This window comes from Danio rerio, chromosome 15 (assembly GCF_049306965.1).
Source record: "Danio rerio strain Tuebingen ecotype United States chromosome 15, GRCz12tu, whole genome shotgun sequence".
In the NCBI taxonomy this organism is placed as follows: domain Eukaryota; kingdom Metazoa; phylum Chordata; class Actinopteri; order Cypriniformes; family Danionidae; genus Danio; species Danio rerio.
In genome coordinates, this window is record NC_133190.1 from 544,748 (window position 1) to 569,874 (window position 25,127).

A 25,127-nucleotide genomic window follows, 5' to 3' on the forward strand; every position below is an offset into this window, starting at 1 on the left:
ATTCTCACTTTATACATCTACAACACTGTCATCATCCGGCAAATGACAACAGAAATTAATGACTAGAAATAAGTTTTGTTTAAAATGTGTTGAGATAAGTCTATAATAAACATTTTCTAAAAATATATATAATGCTCTTTTAATATGACTGCTGTTCAATATACTCTATAAACGTCTCAGCCTAGCTCAGGGGTGCCCAAACTCAGTCATGCAGGACCGAGTTTGGACCCCCTAGCTAAACCCAACCCTCACAGTACTGTAAAAACACTAGCTATACCGAGTGTTAATCGTATTATTTATTAACTTACATTACCCATTAATTGTATTTTATCAACCTCCCCAACCCTCTCCGTACTGTAGAAATATGAACTCTTGTGCAGCTGTATCCCTTCTACACGAGCTACACGCGCACCGGATGTGACGGAGCAGATGACGATCGCGGATGTTTGTCTCACAACCTGATCTGTGGAGCGATGTCGCTGTTTCAGTTGACAGATAATGAAGATAAACACATCGCGAATAAAGCAAAGAGACACACGCGCTGGTGAAGTAAAGCGGCGTTATTAACAGGTAAGAACGCGGTCATGAGTCCTGCGCGTCCGCCGGTCACTTTACTGCTGAGCTCAGCGACCCATTATACACTCCATTATCTGTCCATTATCCGCGATGTAGGACCGTGTATGAGGTACAATCTTGATTAGCTCATGAGCTGATGCTATATTACAGTATTATTATCAATCAGAGAAGCGTGCTTTGATGTCTTCCGGTCTCTCTCTCTCTCTCTCTCACACACACACACACACACACACACACACACACACACACACACACACACACACACACAGTTATTTATATGTGCTTCACTGTCATATATTGAGGTAAAGTTGGTTTATATTCGCAGATTCCTCCATGTTTGACATGCTCCCTCTGTTGTTTACTGCACTACTTTGAATATTGGGTCTGAGTATGACTTCAAAACAACATTAGCACTGTTCATGAACAATGTTTGACAGTCAATATATGATTACACTATGTAGAATTAGCCAATAATACATTTCTGAAAGGATATTATTAAAGAAATAATCTGTATGAGCGAGTATAAAGCCAACTTTACCTCAGTTATTGGCATGATGTATTGTTTTAATCGTGCTGTTGAAGGTGTCCTGTAAGTACAGTGAGGGTATATGCAGGCTTAGTGGAGTAATAAGAGTTCAGTATGTGGAGATGGGCAAACCATAGAGGTAAAGTCAGTTTTATATTCACACATTCAGACTTTCCCCTTAATAATATAATTTCATGAAAGTATTATTTGCAAACTCTAAATAGCGAAATCAAATTAGCAGCCAATGACTATTAAAGTACAACATTGTTCACTGGCAAATAAACAGTGTTAATGCTGTTTTCAAGCCTCACTTGCGGGCTAATTTCAATCGAATATTCAAAGTAACACGGTAAACAATACAGAGACTTCTAAATGAACGAATGTGCGAATATGAACCAACTTCACCTCTATGGGCAAACCGTGAGCCTTAGACATGACCGTTATCTGGTTCGCATGGACATTTAATGAGTGTAAAACCACAGAGAACACAAAGCAGACTGTTTCGTGACTCGCAGAACACACTAGTGGTGTAATGGAGCACAAATCTCACGGTTCTGATCACATTATTGTTTTTTAGTCATGGATCGGACCATTTTTCAGAACGGCCAAAAAGAAAAGGAGACATATGTCATTTGCTTTCCATTTATTAGAGAAACAGCACTGCAAGACACTTTCGGTTTTAACTAACAGAACTTAGAAGCTGTAATTTTAGCAAAAATAAAATGAAGAAATGATCAGCTGAATAACAATAAACTAAAATATTCAGTTCTGTGCAAAATTCACTGTTACCACTACTGTTGCTGTAAACTAGCAATGTCCAGATCCAATCATGTGATTGGAAACCGATCACATGGTTTCAGACTCGATTGGAATCGGACCCAACCTCCCAATCAGGACTCGGAAATATATATGAGCAATTCCAGCGTTATGGATGTGACATTTGCAGTAAAAACTCAACACATAAATTGACAGAGAAAGTATATGTTAACATTATATTGAAAAATCTCATTATATTTTCCAGAGCAACTAGCCACAGAGAAAAATATCAATCTGTAAACATGTTTTGTACTTTTAAATGAGGAAAATAAGCATGCGTTATGGATGTGACAAATAAAGTCTGCGAGTTTACAGTATACAACATACTTTGTAGAAATTCTGTGAATTAAACTGCACAACCCAAAATAAATAATGCTCATCAAAATGATAAGAGTTGGCTCTCTATAAAACAAAAATGATTGATTATATTTCATTTAATATTTTCACATTTCTGAGGAAAAAGTGTTGTTATGGATGTGACGGATGTGAAATTACCATTTGTGTGACTTTGGTAAATCAAATAGAATAGTTTGAAAACATTGACAGATGCATTTTTGAGTATTTTTAAAGTACTGTAAAATACTTGCCTACACAAAAAACCCAGAAACGGTTTCCGTATTTTGGTAAAAACTTAATTTTTTTATAGCAAGGTTGACATTTGCACGGAATTGCTCGTGTATATATATATATATATATATATATATATATATATATATATATATATATGGGCAATGTCAACCTTGCCATGAAAAAAAAGTTTTCACCACAATATGGAAACCGTTTCTATGTTTTTTTGTGTAGGCAAGTATTTTACTCAAAATGTCTCTGTCAATGTTTTTAAAAAATTATGTTTGATTTACCAAAGTCACATAAATGGGATTTTCACATCGGTCACATCCATAATGGAGCTTTTTCCTCATAAATGCAAAAATATTAAATAAATTCAAATCAATCGTGTTTGTTCTATTGAGTCAACTCTTATCCTTTAGATTAGTATTATTTGTGGGTGCAGTTTAATTTTCAGAATTTTTGTGTTGTATACTGCAAACCTGATCGTGACATCTCTACTGATAACGCTAAATGTAGAAATCTAACATTATCATTTGTACAACCCATATTTATTTTCAGTCTCATCTGCAATAAAGGAGTCAGTTCTTCACTCATAAATCTTCATGTGTCATTGCTAAATGATCATTGTTGAAGAATTCTTCAGTGGCATATTGTTGATGGCTGGTTGTCGCCACCTATTGGTTAATGGAATTGCTGCCTACACCTTTCATTATTAAGGGTCGTTAAATGCACATGACGGTGATTTTAATCTTGACCATAAACATCGGTGGCTTTATCTGAACTATAAGCTGTTCTTCCAGTACTGCTGTGCGTTATTTGACTGAAGACTGAATCTTTTTGAATTTTTGCGTTTTCAGATTTGATTGCAGCGATTGGAAAGATTAATAAACATATGCAAAATTGCAAATCGCCATTATTTATGATTTATGTTGCGTGGGTGTTGAGATCTCGATCTTTAAATGATTAATGCTGCAGCTTACACTGAATGCATTAATGCAGGCTAAACAAGACGTGACAGAAAACACCTTTAATAACCTGAGAAACCCACCATATGCCCAATAGCCCACCACAACTGCTTCCGTCATCATTATAGTTTACAGGGAAGCCTAAATGCTTTCACACATGAGATTTGATTGAGGCCATCTCTCTGTGATTGGTACAAATTTAGGATTAATCTACCAGTAAAAACCGTGGGTTGTGATCCGTACGAATCATGGGTCAACCATGATCTAGACCACGCCCTCATCATTTGCATGTACTTTAAGTAATTTATCCAGACGTGACGAGCAGTCGAGTCATCAGAGCGCTAGCCAGAACACAGACTGATGTGTTGCTGTGGGATCATTAATATGCACACACACTCTAACGGCTAATGGACAGACGGCTGCTTCTCACTCAGGGCTGCTGGAGATGCTAATGAGATGGAGAGATGGGCACTAGTGGGCGGGGCTTTCCTCCCCTGATGACACGTACATTGGGTTAATGTCAATCAAAGTCTGATTATAAACAAACACAACTCACTCATGTTGAGCAGTAGAGGCTGCTGGAGATACTCGCATGAGTGTTGATATTCATTAAGGGACCGTATTGAAGTAGGATAGTGCTGTATTTTGAGAACACTAGTTTGTGGCGCAGCAAATCTAATGTGGAGTGTGTGTGTTTGTGTCACAGCTAATCTGATGTGGAGTGTGTGTGTGGCATGGCGTCCTGCTCCTCCCGGGTGTGTTTGGGACTGTACCCGCTGCTCCTGCTGTTCTCCTCCTCCTCCTCTTCATGTGCTCCGGGGCGCTCCTGGGCGGTGCAACTTCAGCCGGACTCCCTGAGCTCTGCCGGGTCTCCGGATCTGCTGGCCCAGGCGGTGGCACAGGATGTGGGTCTGCGGAGCCATGGGCAGATCGGGCAGCTGGAGGGGCACTACCTGCTGTGCCAGGACCCAGCGCAGGGCGAGGACTGGCGCTGGATGGAGGCTGCTCTGGACAGGCACCCTCACGTGGCCTGGCACTCACAGGAAAATGTGCTGCGGCGCTCCAAGAGGAGTGTGCACTTCAATGACCCTAAATTTCCCAGTCAGTGGCACCTGGTGGGTATCAGAAGAACAGATGCTCACATATAAATCCTGTTTCCATTAGGGCTGATCCATTATGGGAAAACTAGGGCTGGGTGAGGAAATTAGTATCAGTATTTATTGACCAACATCATTGTCAATAACAGTAAAAAGGTTTCGGTATGAAGGCTATAGTTTTATTAAATGTGTCTGCTGAGCTCACATGCCAATAAGCTTAGGGTGTACATTTGTTATTTCCTATTGAGGCGCACACATTGTGTACGAGTGGCGCACATGTGACGCACACACATTTTCTAGGTGCACCCAGTTGAAAACTTCTGACCATTTCCGAATGCCGCGAGCGCACCACGATTCTTGTGAGTAGAACTAAACAGTCTGCTTCACACTTTGTATGGAATTAGGGATGCACCGATCCCGATACTTGGATCGGATATCGGTTCGGTACCGCATATTTTTCCTGGATCGGGTATCGGCCAGCTTGTACCGATCCAAACCTGATTCTGTGCATGGGCTTTATTCTGTGTAATTTATAAGCCAACAAAAGCCATGAAGGAAGCCTATTATAAGGCACTCGACAGTTGTCATTAAGGGTGTCACGATCCTCCAAATCCTCGATTCGGTTACATTTTTAATTCTAAAGTCATGGTTCGATTCGATTTTCGATTTAAAAAAGAAAAATTAAACAAAATCATAAATAAATCATACAGTAAATGAATAATAAGTTACACACATAATTACCACCTGTCAATCACTTTTTCCGCGAGACTCGTGAATAGGCAGTGATCTGTGTCCTTATAATGGCGACGGTAAAAAAAAAAGTGCACAACCAACAGGAACCAGCCAACAGTATCTGAGGTGTTTGCTAAAATTACCAAGTACAATTGTGAAAGTGTAAGATTGAAGCAGTCTAACGTTACTGACCCGCTCTCTCGAGCGCATGACAGTGTGTGCGTCTGTGTCTGAGCCTGTGTGTGCATGTGTGGTCACGTGATGAGCAGTAGTGAGGAAGGAGGGCTGCTCGGAAATGTAAACGCCAGCGTGGATGTGGATTGTTGTCGTTATAAAATACCATTTAAAAACTAAGACCTTTTAGTGTAAACAGAGTGTGTATTTTTCGCGAGTGGATTTACAACGGAGGTTGGGCGGAGGATCGTGATGCCTGCATTCGTCTATTGGCCCAACCCTAAAACTTGCATAGCAGAGGTTGCAAACTGTGTTTTTTGTTTTTTTTGTCGACAACACGAACGTTGTCAACATAACTCACTGGAAATCCAAAATGCTTCCACACCGGTGACTTCATTGACAGAGGAGAGGGTTTAAGCTCTGTCGACAGGTCTCCTGCGTCCGCAGTTTAAACAAGCGTGTTTTTTTCCGCTTGGCAAGCAAAGCTTACGTGACATGGGGGCGTGGCAGCATCGACAATTCCAGTTTTTGATTCGATAATCAAAATTGAGCATAAATTTCGATCGATTTCGATTTTAAATCGAAATCGTGACACCCTTAGTTGTCATGTAGACTACTATATCCCACATGTTCTGAAGTCATCTACAGTTTCAAGTGAAGTACAGATTCGTTTAGTACTTTTGCAATATCGCCCAGCCCTAGGAAAAGCCGTAATCACAATTATTCACATTTATTATAAGGATATATGTCATTTTTGGACATTGGACAGTGTTTGATGACAACACGTGTCTAGTCTCATCTGACCTCTGTACGTTTGCTCTCGCAGCACAATGACATGAAGCGAGGGATGGACATCAATGTGACGGGCGTGTGGGAGAGGAACATCACCGGCGCGGGCGTCACTGTGGTGGTGGTGGACGACGGCATTCAGCACAACCTGGCAGACATCCAGCCTAATTATGTGAGTGAATCAGCATCTGACCTCCAGAGCTCCATCTGCAGGGAGAATCAGCTCACGGAAGGGATTTAGACTAGCAGAAATCAGTTCATCTGACCAATCAGAGCAGAGTGTGGAGCCATCTGACCAATCAGAGCAGAGTGTGAAGCCATCTGACTAATCAAAGCAGAGTGTGAAGGCATCTGACCAATCAGAGCAGAGTGTGAAGCCATCTGACTAATCAGAGCAGAGTGTGAAGCCATCTGACCAATTAGAGCAGAGTGTGAAGGCATCTGACCAATCAGAGCAGAGTGTGAAGGCATCTGACCAATCAGAGCAGAGTGTGTAGGCATCTGACCAATCAGAGTAGAGTGTGAAGCCATCTGACCAATCAGAGCAGAGTATACACTTTGAAAAAATGCGTTTCTCTTTAGTTTGTGTCTTGTTTCTAGTCCAAATACCTAAAAACTCTTAAATCAAGAAACGTTTACTAGACAAGCACAACTATTGTGTTCAGAAATGAGTCAAAATAATGAGTCAAAAATTTTCCTTAAATGGTCTGCCAATGCATTTAGCTAAATAACATCATTTTAGATATGAAATAAGATTATTTTGCTTGTTTTAATAAAAAAATCTCTTGATTTTGACTCATTATTTATGAAAATACTTTTTACTTGTCTAGAAAATGCTTCTTGATTAAAGGATTTTCAAATATTTGGACTAGAAACAAGACAGAAACTAAGTAAGAACTAAGTTTGTTGGCAGTGTGGGGTCATTTGACTAATCAGAGCTGAGTATTTGGCCAAATAACCAATCAGAGCAGAGAATGAGGCCATCTGACCAATCAGAGCAGGGTATTGGGCCACAGAGTAGTTGGTAAGTTTAACCTTGGACGGATGCAAAATACAGTTTATACGGTATAAAAACAATGGAAACCTATGTAATGTCCCCACAATTCACAAAAACAAACCTGTGTGTTTTCCAGAGTCCTGAAGGCAGCTATGACCTGAACTCTAATGACCCAGACCCCATGCCTCACCCAGACGGTCCCAGTGATAATCATCACGGCACGCGCTGCGCTGGAGAGATCGCCGCCGTCTCCAACAACAGCTTCTGTGCGGTGGGCGTGGCGTACGGCAGCAGGGTGGCCGGTGCGTCACAGCACAGTAAAACACTGCATATAACACTCCTCGCCATCAACACTGTGTTTAAGGCTGCTTTCACACCTGTAGATCGGCTGCTTTGTTTGGAAACGGAGATGGAAATCAGAATTTGAGTTAAACAAAAAGTTAATGATACTACAGGGTGGGCCGTTAATGTGGATACACCTTAATAAAATGGGAATGTTTGGTGATATTAGCGTCCTGTTTGTGTCACATTAGTATATCTGAGGTGGCAAACTTTTCAAGATGGGTGGTGACCATGGTGGCAATATTGAAGTCGGCCATCTTGGATCCAACTTTTGTTTTTTTCAATAGGAAGAGGGTCATGTGACACATCAGACTTATTGGGAATTTCACAAGAAAAGCAATGGTGTGCTCGGTTTTAACGTAACTTTATTCTTTCATGAGTTATTTACAAGTTCCTGACCACTTATAAAATGTGTTCAGTATGCTGCCAATTGTGTTGGATTGTCAATGCAACCCTCTTCTCCCACTCTTCACACAATTATAGCAATAACACAGGAGAAACGCCAGCACAGGCTTCCAGTATTCATAGTTTTAGGTGCTGCACATCTTGTATCTTCACACCATAGGCTACACAGATAGTGGAGCCATTCTTCATCAATGGAAACCTCAGAGCCACTGGATATTCGAGATTGCTCCATGATGATGTGTTTCCCTCTTTATGCACTGACGCTGGCACTTTCCCTGAGTTTTTCCAGCAAGATGGTGCAACAGCACATTATGAGTGTCAGGTCCGAGCACTCCTAGATGAACAGTTTCCTGAAAAGTGGATTGGTCGTCAGTTGAATGGCCTCCAATGTTTCCCAATGTTTTAGACTTTTATCTTTGGGGTCATCTGAAGGCAGTTGTCTATGGTGTGAAGATGCAAGATGTGCAGCACCTGAAATTACTAAGACTGGAAGCCTGTGCTGGCGTTTCTCCTGTGGTGTTGCTATCAGTGTGTGAAGAAGAGTGGGAGAAGAGGCTTGCATTGACAATCCAACACAATGGGCAGCACATTGAACACATTTTATAAGTGGTCAGGAACTAAAGTCACGTTAAAACCAAGCACACCATTGCTTTTCTGGTAAAATTCCCAACAAGTTTGATGTGTCACATGACCCTCTTCCTATTGAAAAAAACGAAAGTTGGATCCAAGATGGCCGACTTCAAAATGGCCACCATGGTCACCACCCATCTTGAAAAGTTTGCCCCCTCACATATACTAATGTGCCACCAACAGGACGCTAATATCACCAACCACTCTCATTTTATAAGGGTGTATCCGTATTAATGACCCACCCTGTATATATATTTTAATCATTAGACAGTGTGCTTTCACTTTCATATTCAACATATAACACACTTTTACCAGTAGGAATGACATCTTTGATCATTCTCTCTCCTTATAGCCAAATATATGGTTGTCACACACCCTTAATACACTGAGATTTGTCAGTTCGGTGGGCCGTATTGCTTTCTCACTACAACCGAACTGCCCCAGAGTTTGTTTCAGCTGAGCTGAGACCTCATTCAGGCAATCTTGGACTGATTGTTTTGGTGCAGATCAGAGCCTGATTGTGGGTTTCACTTATGCACAAACCAACCGAGCTAGCGGAGCAGACGCACCGGCTTCTGAAGCAAACATGACAGTGTGAAAGCAGCCTAAAGCAGATGTAGATCCTAGCCCCTTATTTCCCCCCCTCATCCTCAGCTGGGGAAGATTACTTCAGAAAGTAGTGCACTACAATATTGAGTTACTCGCTAGTTACTTCATGACTTTAGCTACTTTTCAGGGTGAGTTTTAATGTGTTGTGCTTCTGTTTGTGTCACTTTTTTGTCACGTTTAATAATTGATTTGACTCAATTGCTCAGAGTAATGAGAAACTTCCAGCATTGCAGAAATGTCAGCCAGAGCCATCCTGCTTCATCTGCCGGATTCAGCATGACCACATTCATTTTAATTGAGCTGTTTATTTGAGTAAAAGCAAATTAATTAGGTTAAAAATTAACTCGCATGACATAAAAAAAAAAAAAACGTAGTGGACGATGAAGATCTAGCTGTTAAAATGTGTGTGTGTGTGTGTGTGTGTGTGTGTGTGTGTGTGCAGGCATCAGAGTGTTGGACGGGCCGCTCACAGACAGTATGGAGGCCATCGCTTTCAACAAGCATTACCAGGTCAATGACATCTACAGCTGCAGGTAATGTGTGTGTGTGTGTGTGTGTGTGTGTGTGTGTGTGTGTGTGTGTGTGTGTGTGTGTGTGTGAGGGTGTGAGGGTGTTCGTAAGACCTTTATGATCATGATATTACTGTCACTTCACCTGTTTACCCTCAGCTGATGATTGATTATAAAGCATGTTTGGCATGCTGTCCCGGGAGAGAGCCCTGAGCTCATAAGATCCTCGAGCTCGGGGCTCCCTCCTGTTTGCAGGGCGAGAGGGGAGTTTGAATTCAGGTAGGTCTCGCTAACTACGCCCCTCCCCCCTCCTATACTGCTGTTTAAGAGTTGGACTAGTGTTAATTTCGATTGATCAATTCACTTATGACACATGTTTTTGGACTGTGGGAGGAAACCGGGGGAAACTCCACACAGGAACGACAGCTGGCCTGTTAAGGACTAGAACCAGTGACGTTCTTGCTGTTAGACAACAGTGGGCCACCGTGCCGGCCTATACAGGGAAAGGTGGAGGAGTAGGGGTGGAAGGGGTGAAGTAAGGACTGTAGTAAGGATCTCTGGTCATTTATAGTGAGTTAGGAATGTTCTGATTGGTGAATCCTGCATTATTAATCATGCGTGTTCAATCATAGTTACGTGCTTCTCTCGAAATTAGTTTATAAGTAAACTTAAGTGATGTACTTGAGTACGTTAAGTGTCATTCCCTCAGTTAGGACATTGAGGATGCAAAGACAGCCTGACATAAACAAATACATCACGGCCGGTCAGTGTCTTCATGACATCTTGACATGACCAGGATAACTACACCTGTCATAAACATGCCTGTCATGAGGCGTTATGATGGTGACTTTAATATTTTTTTCACTGGAATGAACTGAATATGTCACTAAAGTGTGAGTGTTCTGTCAGATAATTTTAGAGCTGCATTATTAACATTTCTTCACATTTAATTACATTTTAATGACAAATGTAACGCATAACTCAATTATAGTGGCTTCATGACGATCATGTTTATGACAGATTTATGACATGTTATGATGTCTTGTTGTACTCCTAACATAAAACATATCCTGTTGGAATGTGGAAGTCTGAGTGCAATCAGGGATGCATCGATTATAGATTTTGGTTGTACGATTATAGTCTGAGGAATAATCACGGTTATCATGATTATGATGTGTTCTTTCATTTCAAAATACTACTGGTTTAGAAATTCACATGAAACCTACTTGTGTTTTAAAGTGTTAATTATCGCTGCTCAGTAACCAATTAAAACTGATTGTGATTAATCCCATCCAATAAGTTTGTTTTGACATATTTTGTGTGTGTACTGTGCATATTTATTATGCACACATGTATCCATATATTTCAGAAATATTTTATTCAGATTTATTATATATATATATATATATATATATATATATATATATATATATATATATATATATATATATATATATATATATATATATATATATATACAGTTAAAGTCAGAATTATTAGCCATCTTTTCATTTTTTTATTCTTCATTTCATATTTCCCAAATTGTGTTAAACAGAGGAAATGTTCACAGTTTGTCTGATAATATTTTTTCTTCTAGAGAAAGTCTTACTTGTTTTATTTCGGCTAGAATAAAAGCAGTTTTTAATTTTTTAAACACCATTTTAAGGTCAATATTATTAGCCCTTTTAAGCTTGACTTGCCTAATTACCCTAACCTGCCTAGTTACCCTAATTACCCTAGTGTAGCCTTTACATGTCACTTTAAGCTGTATAGAAGTGTCTTGAAGAATATCTAGTCTAATATTATTTACTGTCATCATGACAAAGAGAAAATAAAGTTATAAAAATACAGTTATTAACACTATTATGATTAGAAACGTGCTGAAGAAATCTGCTCTCTGTTAAACACAAATAGGGGGGAAAATTAAACGTGTGTATCACATATACATGCCAAATATAAATAATAAACACACATATGTTTAGTCAAAACAAACTTTTATTATTAGTTTAGATGAATCTGATTAGTCTGTTTTCTTTTCTGGCATTTATCATGTTGATGTCAAACTGTTCTCAGGTTCATTTACAGAATTAAATAAGCTCAATAAGGCTTTTCATTCCTCCACTGGTTGAGCTGATGTTTATAATGTCATATGTGCTGTAGTTGGGGTCCAGATGATGACGGCCGGACGGTTGACGGACCGCATCCATTAGGCAAGGTGAGGATCAGCACACATTCCTCCACATATCTGCTGCTCATTTTTCATACACAGTGCTGGTGTTTCAGCCTTGGCGTTAACTTGCCTAGATACACTCTCATGTGTGACATTAAAGGTGTGACTATTGCAGATGCTGATGGGCTGTAGAGTTAAAGCCATCAGCCTGTGTTGATGCTGATCAGTGAGCATTGGAGGTGGTGTTTTGCTGTGTTTGTCTGCAGGCGGCGCTGCAGCACGGTGTGATCGCGGGCCGCAAGGGTTTCGGCAGCATCTTCATTGTGGCCAGTGGCAATGGAGGACAGAATCAGGACAACTGCAACTACGACGGCTACGCTAACTCCATCTACACCGTCACCATCGGTACTGAACACAAATAACTCACAGAATCAACTAAACCCAAATTTAACTCCAAGTCAAGTGAAATAACGGCTCAGTGTTCAGATTAACCATCGTTTACGCTCGAACAGAACACAGAATAACACCTGTCCTGCTGGAACTGTCAGTGCGCTTCTTTAATGACGAGAGAGGACAGATAAAAGGTGTCAATGATTGGGTGCATGGAAATGGCGGATGCGTTTGTCTTCAGATATGCTGTCGATCCTCTGTTGAGTCGTCTTGCTGGTGATTGGGTGTAAAACATGAGCTATCGGTGTCCATACGATATATAACACTGACAATAAATCAGTGCGTGAACGGATAAATGCGTATAGCTTGAGCTCAAACACAAAGGTTCTCAAACTGGGCTTCTTATGCTGCGTTCACACCAGACGCGGAACGCACGTCAAGCGCGAGTGATTTACATGTTAAGTCAATGCAAACGCACGAATAGACATCCTGCAGCGCGATAGACGCGAATGACGCAAATTGCGCGAATGGTGCGAGGCGAATTGAGCGTTTTGCGCGTTTGACGGGCTTAACGAGCGTTTCGCGCGAATCTCTCGAGTTCGAAAATCTAAACTTCAGCGGACATTTGCGCCGCGTTAACCAATCAGAAGCTTGCTCTTGTGGGGGCGTGATTGTGATGTAGAACCTGTTGATGGTGTCCCAGGGGAAATCCTCCACGAGACACCGACAACAAGTCATCAAACTGGGCTTGGCTCAGTCAGAAGCACCGCTGAAAGCCTCCGTCATCCAGGTTCAGTTTCTGGAGGAGTTTATGAGCTCACAGAGCTGGATGCACCTCTGAAAGCATGTAGTGGACTCAGACACGACCCTAAACCTATCAACGCTGTTTTTCAGCCTTCATAAAGCACATAAACACTGTTAATTTCTTCATAAAATCCGTGTTAGCCATTTAGCTATGAAGCTAGAGTCACGGGGCAGACAGAAGCCCTGCCCATCACGCGAATCCGAGTCTGTTCTGAAGTGAATTTGATGCGCGAATGAAGCGAGTAACCTCAAATGTTCACGCGGCAATTTACGTGCGAATAGCGCGATTTATCCGTGGGTTCCGTGTCTGGTGTGAACACAGCATTACAATCCCAGTATTCCATTAACATACAGCTTAAAGAGCAACTATTGCTGCATCCCAATGCACACGCTATCCATCCTGAACAGTATTGGAAAATAACATTCGTGTGTCCCAAACTGTTGAAAGAGTTTGCCAAAGGTTCCCGGATGATCTACTATTACTGGCAGAAAGTGTGTAGAACTCGGGTACAAAGTTTAAAAACCCCAACCCCCCCCCGCTGCTGCTCAGAAGTATTTTCATCCTGTTACAGTAGAATAAAGACGCGTGTGTTTGTCTGATGGTGGAGTGTGTTTGCAGGAGCGGTGGACGAGAGCGGCAGGAAACCGTCCTATGCGGAGGAGTGTGCGTCCATGCTGGCCGTCACCTTCAGCAGCGGGAACACACCGCTGCGCAGCATAGTGAGTGTCAGCAGTTGATAATAATATATATACATATACATACACATACAGTTGTAGTCAAAATTATTCACCCCCCTTTGATTGTTTTCTTCTTCATTAAATATTTCCCAAGTGATGTTGAACAGATTGAGGAAATGTTCACAGTGTGTCTGATAATGTTTGTTCTTCTGGAGAAAGTCTTATTCGTTTTATTTCGGCTAGAATAAAAGCAGTTTTTAATGTTTTAAACACCATTTTAAGGTCAATATAATTAGCCCCTTTAAGATACATATTTCGATAGTCTCCAGAACAAACCATCATTATACAATGACTTGCCTAATTTCCCTAACCTGCCTAGTTACCCTAATTACCCTAGTGAAGCCTTTACATGTCTCTGTAAGCTGTATTGAAGTGTCTTGAAGAATATCTAGTCTAATATTATTTACTGTCATCATGACAAAGAGAAAATAAATCAGTTATTAGAGATGAGTTATTAACACTGTTATGATTAGGAATGTGTTGGAGAAATCTGCTCGCTGTTAAACAGAAATTGGGGTAAAAAACAAACAGCAGGGCGAATAATTCTGACTTCAGCTGTATATAATAGTCAACATCTTTCATAAACCTTTCATCAAAACTCTTCTAAAACTGTTCAACAACCTCAAACTTGAAACATTAGTAGTTCCTCTTCAAATGCAGAGTGTTGGCCTCTTACTGATTTCTTGTCTATTATCATGTCCGTCACACTTTAATGCTTTAGAAATGGCTTTATATCCTTTTGCAGATCTCAGTTATTCTCTTTCTCATTTGTTTTTGAATTTCTCTGGATCTCGGCATGATGTCTATCTTTTGAGGATCTTTTGGTCTACTTCACTTCGGGTGGGGGCGATCACTTTTTCACACGGGGCTATGCAGTTTCGTATTTTGTTTTCCCTTAATAATAAAAGCCTTCAGTTCAAATCTGCATGGTGTGTATACTTGTGTGTGTGATCTTCGACTAATACTTACATTTATTGGATGATCTGAAACTTTAAAATGTGACACACATGCAAACAATAATAAAGGTAAAGGGTCAAACACTGTTTCACACCACTGTATATGTATTATACACTTTTATTTTCTGTAATATGCTGAGAGAGTCCCTCTGGTGACAGTATATGTGTTATCTTAAAGTGCTTTAATATATCCTCATATGATTCTGAAATGTAAACTAGGGCGTAGGGCTGGGGTCACCAAACCCTCCAGAACCGAGATTAGTGACCCCTGGCTTTAGGGGTTGTGCTTTGGAAATCATGAAAGAAAATGTTTTGTTGTTTTAAATTGTTTGTTTGTGTGCCAGAAAACTACACATGCTAATATATGAGGAAGTTATTTTATGAAACCGTGTTTTTGACGGAGCGCTCTGTGCGCCTGCAGTTGAAAAATCTGTGCAGAAAAAGCCCCCGATGTCACGCGCTCCAGCACCAAGACAGTTGATACAGTGGTTGCCTAGCAACATAAAAAGTGCAGCACATTGCTCTAGTGCAGTAAGTGTTATCAATAAAACCACACAGAGTCCAGAGGAGTAATCAAGGGTGTGTGTGTGTGTGTGTGTGTGTGTGTGTGTGTGTGTGTGTGTGTGTGTGTGTGTGTGTGTGTGTGTGTGTGTGTGTGTGTGTGTTTATTTATGTCAGGTGACGTCAGACTGGTCTCTGCAGAGCGGCACCGGCTGTACTAGCGGGCACACGGGCACCTCCGCTGCTGCTCCTCTGGCTGCAGGGATGGTGGCGCTGATGCTGCAGGTGCGGCCCTGTCTGAGCTGGCGAGATGTGCAGCACATCATCACCTACACCGCCACACAGGTACATCCACAAACCATAAAGAGCCCTGTGTTTACAGCACATCTGCAGAAACACTCATTGCGTTGGTCATAACACAGCGGGGGTCACCACAATCAAGCTGGATTTGCTGGTTAGCCGACTCAGTTTCAGTTTAGTTTGCACCAATCCTGGGTTTTGGTGACCATTAATGCGTCTAGGCTTGCATTCTTGCTCTGCATAGCTGCTATGGGCCAGGTTATGGTTAGATTATGCTCATGTTATGCTGAGGATATCAGCTGGTCATGTTCTGATTGTTTTAGCGCTGTTCATGTCATGTTGTGTTATGCACAGTTACATTCAAGTTCTGTTCAGCTGGGGTCTGGTTATTAATCTGGTAATTGATCACACATGTCTGCGTTAGGTGTATTGCATATACTATATCAGGATAACAGTAATTTAGCAACATACTGTGCAGCCCTAACGACAGTTTCAGACCATTAAAGGTGTGTGTGTGTGTGCGCCTGTGTGTTTCCGTGTGTGTGTGTTTCCGTGTGTGTGTGTGTTTCCGTGTGTGCGTGTGTGTGTGTGTCCAGCATGACCTTCAGGCGGACTGGGTCACTAATGGAGCTGGTTTCCATCACAGCCACAAGTACGGCTTCGGCCTCCTGAACGCCTGGAGACTCGTCAATGCTGCAAAGGTAGATCTGCATCAGTGCTCCACCGATATCGAATGTTTTTATCCTGGAAATATTTTGAAGAGTGTTAAAAAGGCGTCTACTGGGGGAATTTTACAACATTTATCATTAATTAATCGTAACCATTGATTGACGTTTTAAAAGTGTGTGTGTGTGTGTGTGTGTGTGTGTGTGTGTGTGTGTGTGTGTGTGTGTGTGTGTGTGTGTGTGTTTCTGGCAGGTTTGGGAGTCTGTCCCCTTCCTGGTGTCCTACCAGAGTCCAGTTCTGAGGGTCAATGAGGTCATCACGACCTCCACAAACCTCACACAAACCTGGAACGGTAAGATGACAGAAAACACTGCTTTAGGGTGTGCGAGATGCTTTAAGATTCATCTAGTGCTGTCAAAAGATTAATCATGGTTAATCACATCCAAAAATAAAATGCTGTAATTACAGAATATATATATATACAGTTAAAGTCAGAATTATTCGCCCCCTTTGATTGTTTTCTTCTTCATTAAATATTTCCCAAATGATGTTGAACAGATTCAGGAAATGTTCACAGCATGTCTGAAAATATCTGTTCTTCTGGAGAAAGTCTTATTTGTTTTATTTTTGCTAGAATAATAGCAATTTTAAATATGGAAATGTGTTGAAAAAAATCTGCTCTCCATTAAACAGAAATTGGGGGGAAGAATAAACAGGGGGGCTAATACTTCTGACTTCAACTGTATGCATGTAATATATATATAATGTACAAAAAATACAAGAAACAAATATATATTTATGTGTGTAAGCATGCATGCATGTACATGTTTGAGAGTTTTATTTATATTAATAACTGAATATTTAAATCTAAACACAAATGACATGATATGAGTCAAATAAACAAGGAACAAAAATGTAGAAGATGCATAACAGTAGAAAGCAGCATGCATATAATAGTCAGCAATAATACAACTAAAGCAAGAATAACTAGAAATAAATAAACAAACAAACACAGTCAGTGGTGGAGAATGAGGAGGAAGATCATTAATGTTAATTTAGAGGTTGTGACAGCAATAAAGGGATAATACTAACAACAATACTAATAAAACAGTTATGATGACAATAGCATTGATAACTAGTGGCTGGACAGAACAGGACGAGGACAAATAGCAATAGCTATAATAATAATAATCAACAGCAGTAGAGGTAGTAATAATGAGGGGTCATTTTTTAAACATCTACAGTTGAAGTCAGAATTATTCGCCCTGCTTTAAATTATTATTTTTTTACATATATCTCTAAAGATGTTGAACAGATTGAGGAAATGTTCACAGTATGTCTGATAATATTTGTTCTTCTGGAGAAAGTCTTATTTGTTTTGTTTCGGCTAGAATAAAAGCAGTTTTAAATTTTTTAAACACCATTTTAAGGTCAATAATTTTAGCCCCTTTAAGAAATATTTATTTCCGATAGTCTTCAGAACAAAACATCATTATACAATGACTTGCCTAATTACCCTAACCTGCCTAGTTACCCTAATTACCCTAGTGAAGCCTTTAAACGTCACTTTAAGCTGTATCTTGAAGAATATCTAGTCTAATATTATGTACTGTCATCATGACAAAGAGAAAATAAATCAGTTATTAGAGATGAGTTATTAACACTATTATGATTAGAAATGTGCTGGAGAAATCTGCTCTCCGCTAAACAGAAAAAAATAAACAGGGGGGTGAATAATTCTGACATCAGCTGTATATACACACACCTTATATAAATGCAAACTGTTATTCTGGATGCGATCAACATCGCTTGACAGCCCCAGTTTCTCTGCCATCTGAATGAAAGAAGGATGAATCAGCCTCTGCTGGTGTTTCACTGCTTCTGTTTCCCGAACTGTAAACATTAAACATCTCCGCTGTTTCCAGAGATCCATAAAAGGCTGTTTATGTGCAGCAGCAGCAGCTCTCGGGCCTTATGTGGAGCTCTCTCTCTCTCTGTGTGTGTGTGTGTGTGTTTACACTTTGACACATCTGCTCCTCTGTTTCCCTCAGTCTGTCATCATCTGGCACGGTTAAAGCAGCGTCACGGAAAATATCTGAGTTTGCAGATGAGCATCAACTCATTTCTCAATAGTGTGCACACTTTAGAGAACATGACCCACCGGCATTATCAACATCAATGAATTACAGAGGACTCCTGGATCTCAGAGAGACTGCATAAGTGCATTCACAGATGTTGACTGTATAACCGCTGGAGTACTCATCAATTCAGCTGCTTATAAATGACCCAAATCAAGTAAAACTACTTCAGTTTCACTCTGGCATGCTAGAGTTATATGGATCAAAATCAATGCCAAAAGTCTTGAATTAAAAAGCTTGTTGAATATCACAAACTGAAAAAAATAATACACCGTATTAACAAGTTCTTGCATTTTAATGACTTGAATTCCAGGGTTTGTATTTTTAGGTCCTGAAATTTAATATATCTGTTTATTTAATATATCACACTCGTAGCAGTGAGATATGACTGTATATCAGCACTGGTGGGACGCTACATAGTCCCTTTATTAATCCGTTGGCCTCCCATCAGTGCTGATATACAGTCATATCGCACTGCTACGAGTGTGATATTGCTCATATATATCGCAGAAAAAATCAATATTGCATCTGTCCAGTATCATGCAACCCTACCTTGAACACACACACACACACACACACACACACACACACACACACACACACACACAAACACACACACACACCATTTGCTCTCTATCACTCCTAATGATTTTCTCAGGTACTGCGCCATGACTTCCCCCCTCTCCAGCGCCCCCTTTGTATTGTCTTGTGTACTACACCGTGCATCATCCATGTGATTTACTCAGGATTGACTTAAAGGAGTTCCTTCATTCTAGGATCATCTGAGAATTCTGTAGCCTCATGCAAAGTAGCATAGATGGACAAACAGAAAACAGACCCACTCAATGTCGTGATTCGACAATCAGTGTGGTGAATTACTCTGCTTATGCTAAGGTTAAAACATCTAGAGCAGGGGTCTCAAACGCAATTTACCTGGGGGCCGCAGGAGGCAAAGTCTGGGTGAGGCTGGGCCGCATAAGGGATTTCACAAAAAAAAAAAAAGTCCTCAAATGTCATTATTAACAGTTTTAATTATTTCTTCTGAACATGAAGTGTCCTGAACATTAATAGAACATTGAGTGAAGATGATGAACAGTTCTTCTGAACATGGCATCTTTTGCCTACTCCTTGCTGCCAGAGACTTGACAGCGCTTCTTCTCACAAATCTGAACCACATTTGGCTTTAGAGCGGAAGCAGTTGAGACCCTCAGTATGGCTTGGGGGAACTCACTCAAAACTTCCATTCCCTCACCCACTGCAGAGTGGATGCGCGCGTACTCAAGAGCGGTGTTATCGCGCGCCTACTGAAGGGCGGGACCGAGGGTGTGCCGCGTCGCAGGGGCACTTTTGATCATTTTGGAAGGGCACTTTCTATGCAAGACTAAAAAGGGCATGTGCACTGCACAGGTTGAGCCCTATGTGTGCACGTGCCTGCCCTCACCTAAAAAAAAGACGTATATATGTATAAATAAAACACCCCCACCCCACTCCAGTCACATCAGTCTGTACCAGTCTGTATCTACTTATAATATATATAAGATGCAGGCTGCAGATAGGTAGCTAAGTGGCAGGCAGGGGCGGGAACAGCTTACCTTGGTTCTGGCCGGCGCGAGTTCCCTCCTAACACTTCCCGCCCGTCACAGCGTCTAACAAAGGGGCGGGGTGCGTGGTGACGTCACCGGCATCCTTTGTTTACACGGCGGGCGGGGAATGCCAGTGACCGCTGTGTACGGATAGAATCAGTGGAGCGGGGAGCGCTCTCTATCCCCGCTCCGCTGATTCTGTCAGTGTACAGTGGTCGGCGCGGGCCACAAAATATTGCAATGAGGGCCGCAAATGGCCCGCGGGCCGCGAGTTTGAGACCCCTGATCTAGAGACTGCTCAGATGGTGTATGACAGGAAGTTTGTCAGGTTTTGTTCATTATTTGGTCATCTGTGTCATAGGACAGAGGTTTTACACACTTGTGTGTGTGTGTGTGTGTGTGTGTGCATAGTGTCTGAGTCTGACCTGCAGCGCTCCGGTATGCAGACTCTGGAGCATGTGTCCGTGACTCTCAGCATTCAGCATCCCAGAAGAGGAAACCTGCAGATCCTGCTGCTCTGCCCCAGCGGCATCAGCTCCCTGATTGGAGCACGCAGGGCACTAGACGTGTGAGTAGACACATGCACACACCGGTCACATGCGCACACACACAAAGCTTGTCTTGTTCCTAGTTCAAATATCTAAATATACTAAACAGATCTTTTAGTCCCAGCAAATCCTGTTCTGTTTATACACATGTATTCATGCTAATACGCTCCTGTCAGTCAGTTCGGTGGGCGGGGAATCCGCACTCCTACATCACGCTGCTGTGGGCCTCAACATCACTGGGGTTTGGATCCTATTTTAGTGTTGTGAAATAAGACTTGTGTTTCTATCAGTCCAGCATGACTGTGGACACACTACACTACACACACGTCTGTCCACACAGCATCCAGTACTTGATTTGGCATCAGCGGTGTCGTCTAAAATAGCTAAGCGTTAACAGCAGGGTTTGTGGTTCACACAGAGATTCTGCAGGCCTGACGGACTGGACGTTCTCCACCGTGCGCTGCTGGGGGGAGCGAGCCGAGGGCCAGTACAGCCTGCTGATCATGGACGACGGTAAGACACCTCAGCACAGATTCATGCTCTTCACACACGGTGAAATATCCCAGGGAGATCGCTTTGCAGGGCACTTGTTGCTGAATTTAAACAGACTAAAACAAATCTGACCTGAAATCAGAAACGCATGACATGCGCAGCTCAGAGCTGAATCTGTTTGACATTGATATAAATTTGGCGTCACGGTGGCGCAGTGGGTAGCACAATCTCCTCACAGCAAGAAGGTCTCTGGTTTGAGTCTCGGCTGTGTATTTGGTGTTTCTGTGTGGAGTTGGCATGTTCTCCCTGTGTTGGCGTGGGTTTCCACTGGGTGCTCCCCCACAGGACAAACACATGCGCTATAGGGGAACTGATCAACTAAACTGGCTGTAGTGTATGAGAGTGTATGGGTGTTTCCCAGTGATGGGTTGCAGCTGTAAGGGCACCCGCTGCGTAATACATATCCTGAATAAGTTGGCGGTTGATTCTGCTGTGGCGACCCCTGGTTAATAAAGAGACTAAGCTGAAAAGACTGAATGAAATATAAATTGAGACTATATAGAGTGCTGCATGCTTTACCATATGCTGTAATACATTTGAACACGCACTGTTTGTCTTTTGCCACATATATGTAGACATTGCATGACACGTTAGGTCATGAAAATTTCCCTGAAAGTCTTGGAAAAGTCATGGAGTTTTCAGAAGCGCTGCTTTACTGTTTAGAGTGTAAACATTTTACAGGACTGTAATACAGAATTAACCTAAATCATGTTTATGACAGATTTATGACAAGTTACGTTGTCTTGTTAACATCAACTCGGGTAACACTTTATTTGGATGGTCCATTAGAGCAGGGGTTCCCACACTTTTCAGCACGCGACCCCTAAAACAGCAATGCCAGTGACCCCCAATATTCTCTGAGGGTGGTGGTAAATATACAAACGCGCACACACCAATGGGTTGCAGCTGGAAGGGCATCCACTGCGTGAAAACTTGCTGGATAAGTTGGCGGTTCATTCCGCTGTGGCGACCCCGGATTAATAAAGTGACTAAGCCGACAAGAAAATGAATGAATGATGATTGATTGATTGACAGGTGTCACTCTTCTGTCTGTTTTCTCTCTGTGATGATTGATTGATTGATTGATTGATTGATTGACAGGTGTCACTCTTCTCTGTTTTCTCTCTGTGATGATTGATTGATTGATTGATTGATTGATTGATTGATTGATTGACAGGTGTCACTCTTCTGTCTGTTTTCTCTCTGTGATGATTGATTGATTGATTGATTGATTGATTGACAGGTGTCACTCTTTTGTCTGTTTTCTCTCTGTGATGATTGATTGGTTGATTGATTGATTGATTGATTGACAGGTGTCACTCATCTGTCTGTTTTCTCTCTGTGATGATTGATTGATTAATTGATTGATTGATTGATTGATTGATTGACAGGTGTCACTCTTCTGTCTGTTTTCTCTCTGTGATGATTGATTGATTGATTGATTGATTGATTGATTGATTGATTGATTGATTGATTGACAGGTGTCACTCTTCTGTCTGTTTTCTCTCTGTGATGATTGATTGATTGATTGATTGATTGATTGATTGATTGATTGATTGATTGATTGATTGACAGCTGTCACTCTTCTGTCTGTCTGTTTCAGCGCCTCTGTCCTCAGGTATTCTGAAGAGCTGGAAACTGACGCTGTACGGCTCGTCTCTGTCCCATCAGCAGGTCACAGACAGACAGAGGTGAGCACACGTCAAACACACACAGATTCACCCTGACAGCTCTCGAAAACCACCTCATACTGTGTGTTCTTATTGGTGTGTGTGTGTGTGTGTGTGTGTGTGTGTGTGTGTGTGTGTGTGTGTGTGTGTGTGTGTGTGTTCTGCAGAGTTGTTGAGGAGGCCATGAGTGGACATTACCTGAGCAGCAGCTTCTCTCTGCCGTGTCCACCGGGTATAGATGTGCCTGCGGAGATCGTCAACCCCTTCACCTCCAGCAGCCTCAAGGTCACACACACACACACACCCCTGTATACTGCATTTTAAACTATATGTATAGGGATGCATGTGTGTGCTATGTAACGTGTGTGTGTGCTCTGCAGTCTCTGCTGCTGCTGGGTTGTTTCGCGCTCTTCTGGTCGCTCTACTACACTCTGGAGGTGGCGCTCACACACTGGGACTGGCGCGGTGGGTGTGTCCGCGGGCGGGACGGCGACGCCGGATACTCCAGACTGTCCCGGGACGAGGCTCAGACGGACCCTCAGCAGGTGGAGGTCCTGCTGGAGACACACAGCCAGGACAAAGTGCTGCTCATAGCGGACACACACACGTAACCCTCAGGAACACACTCTGTCTTCTGTCTCCGAGACTTCAGGTTGCACTTCTGTGTGTGTGTGTGTGCGTGTGTGTGTGTGTGTGTGTGTGTGTGTGTGAGTGTGTGTGTGTGTGTGTGTGTGAGTGAATTCTGGATTACTGGTGGCCTTGCTTTGGTTTATTTACTGTTATTTTAATGACAATGTCTTCTTACAGGAGTGTGTGTGTGTGTGTGTGTGTGTGTGTGTGTGTGTGTGTGTGTGTGTGTGTGTGTGTGTGTGTGTGTGTGTGTGTCTGCAGGAGTTGAGAGATTTGTGATGTAAATTATTGGAGAATTGTACAAAACAGAGAGAGAGAGTGTGCGTGTGTGTGTGCGTGCGTGCGTGCGTGCGTGCGTGCGTGCGTGTGTGCGCAAGTGCGTGCGTGCGTGCGTGCGTGCGTGCGTGCGTGCGTGTGTGTGTGTGTGTGTGTGTGCGTGCGTGCGTGCGTGCGTGTGTGTGTGAGTGCGTGCGTGTGTGCGTGCGTGTGTGTGTGCGTGCGTGCGTGTGTGCGTGCGTGCGTGCGTGCGTGCGCGTGTGAGTGATATCTCCTGGAGTTTAATTTAATGGTGTTTGTCCTGATGATGGTGATGGATTGAGCGCCTGAGTGTGGATGATGATGATGATGTGTATAAACTCCTCTGACTTGAACTGTGAGATGAGCAGGACTGAGATTGTCGGGTCTTTTACTGCTTCTGGTCTGTTTTTACTGTGGTACTCTTGGGAACAAGAGCAAGATGTGGTTTGAATAAAAACTAAAAGGGAACATGCTGCAGCGTCTCCTCTTACACACACACACACACACACACACACACACACACACACACACACACACACACACACACACACTCCTGATCAAGCTCTTACAGGACATTAGTGACTCTGCTATACTCCATATGATCTCCATATGGGATATTTCAGTGTGACTTTTACTCCTCGATGCCCCTGTAACCCTCCTGTTGTCCTGCGACTCATCTGTGACCCCGGCAGTGTTAACAGATCCATCAGACCTCTTTTCTTGTAAAAAAGCATTCTCGGTCAGGCTCCTCTGATCAGGTTCAGAAGTGTCATTTTATATGTCATGATGAGGTTATTAGCTTGTAAATTACATCCCTGTTTTCTCTTAAATGTCACTTTAGACGATTCTTTCTTTGTTTTTTCAGTCAGTTTGTTAAAGTTCGCGGGTTCTGCAGGTTGCAAAATCTCTGAATTTTCAATGTTAAGCCAACTGTAATGGATTACAATCAGACACTTTTACTCTACTGCACTACAGTTTTAGGCAAGTGATGGTACTTTCACGTAAGTATGATTTATCAGTACTCTTTACACCACTGACTGCAACACACACACACACACACACACACACGCACACAAACACATGCACACTATAGCACATGATTGAAACTGATTTGACCTGCTTCACTTTAGAGCAGAACTGTCGGTCCTGGAGGGCTGGTGTCCTGCTGAGTTTAGCTCCAACTTGCTGGACAACAACTGGAGAGGAGGTTTCTAGTATATCTAATAAGAGCTTGATCAGCTGCTTCAGGGTTGGAGCTGAAATCTGCAGGACACCGGCCCTCCAGGACCCAGTTTGTACACTCGATTTAGAGCTTTTAAGAGTTCACCCTCAGCTGATGAGTGATTATAAAGTGTGTTTGGCATGCTGTCCTGGGAGAGAGAGCCGGGAACTCATAAGATCCTCAAGCTTGGGGCTCCCTCCTGTTTACAGGGTGAGAGGGGAGTTT

At 42.2% G+C, this 25,127-nt stretch overlaps 1 protein-coding gene across 1 annotated transcript; it reads left to right on the forward strand.

Annotated features, from left to right (window-relative positions):
• The first annotated feature begins 430 nt into the window (after positions 1-430).
• On the forward strand, positions 431-24,148 carry pcsk7 (proprotein convertase subtilisin/kexin type 7). The gene is given in 19 exon segments (NM_001320428.1): positions 431-570; positions 4,160-4,568; positions 6,283-6,417; positions 7,379-7,544; positions 9,671-9,761; positions 11,898-11,952; positions 12,174-12,312; positions 13,721-13,821; positions 15,474-15,641; positions 16,193-16,297; positions 16,515-16,614; positions 20,395-20,551; positions 20,950-21,044; positions 22,687-22,774; positions 22,921-23,038; positions 23,134-23,424; positions 23,465-23,608; positions 23,720-23,877; positions 23,918-24,148. Coding segments are annotated over 15 exon segments (2,130 nt in total). The 5' UTR covers positions 431-570; positions 4,160-4,187; the 3' UTR covers positions 23,365-23,424; positions 23,465-23,608; positions 23,720-23,877; positions 23,918-24,148.
• Positions 24,149-25,127: the final 979 nt, after the last annotated feature.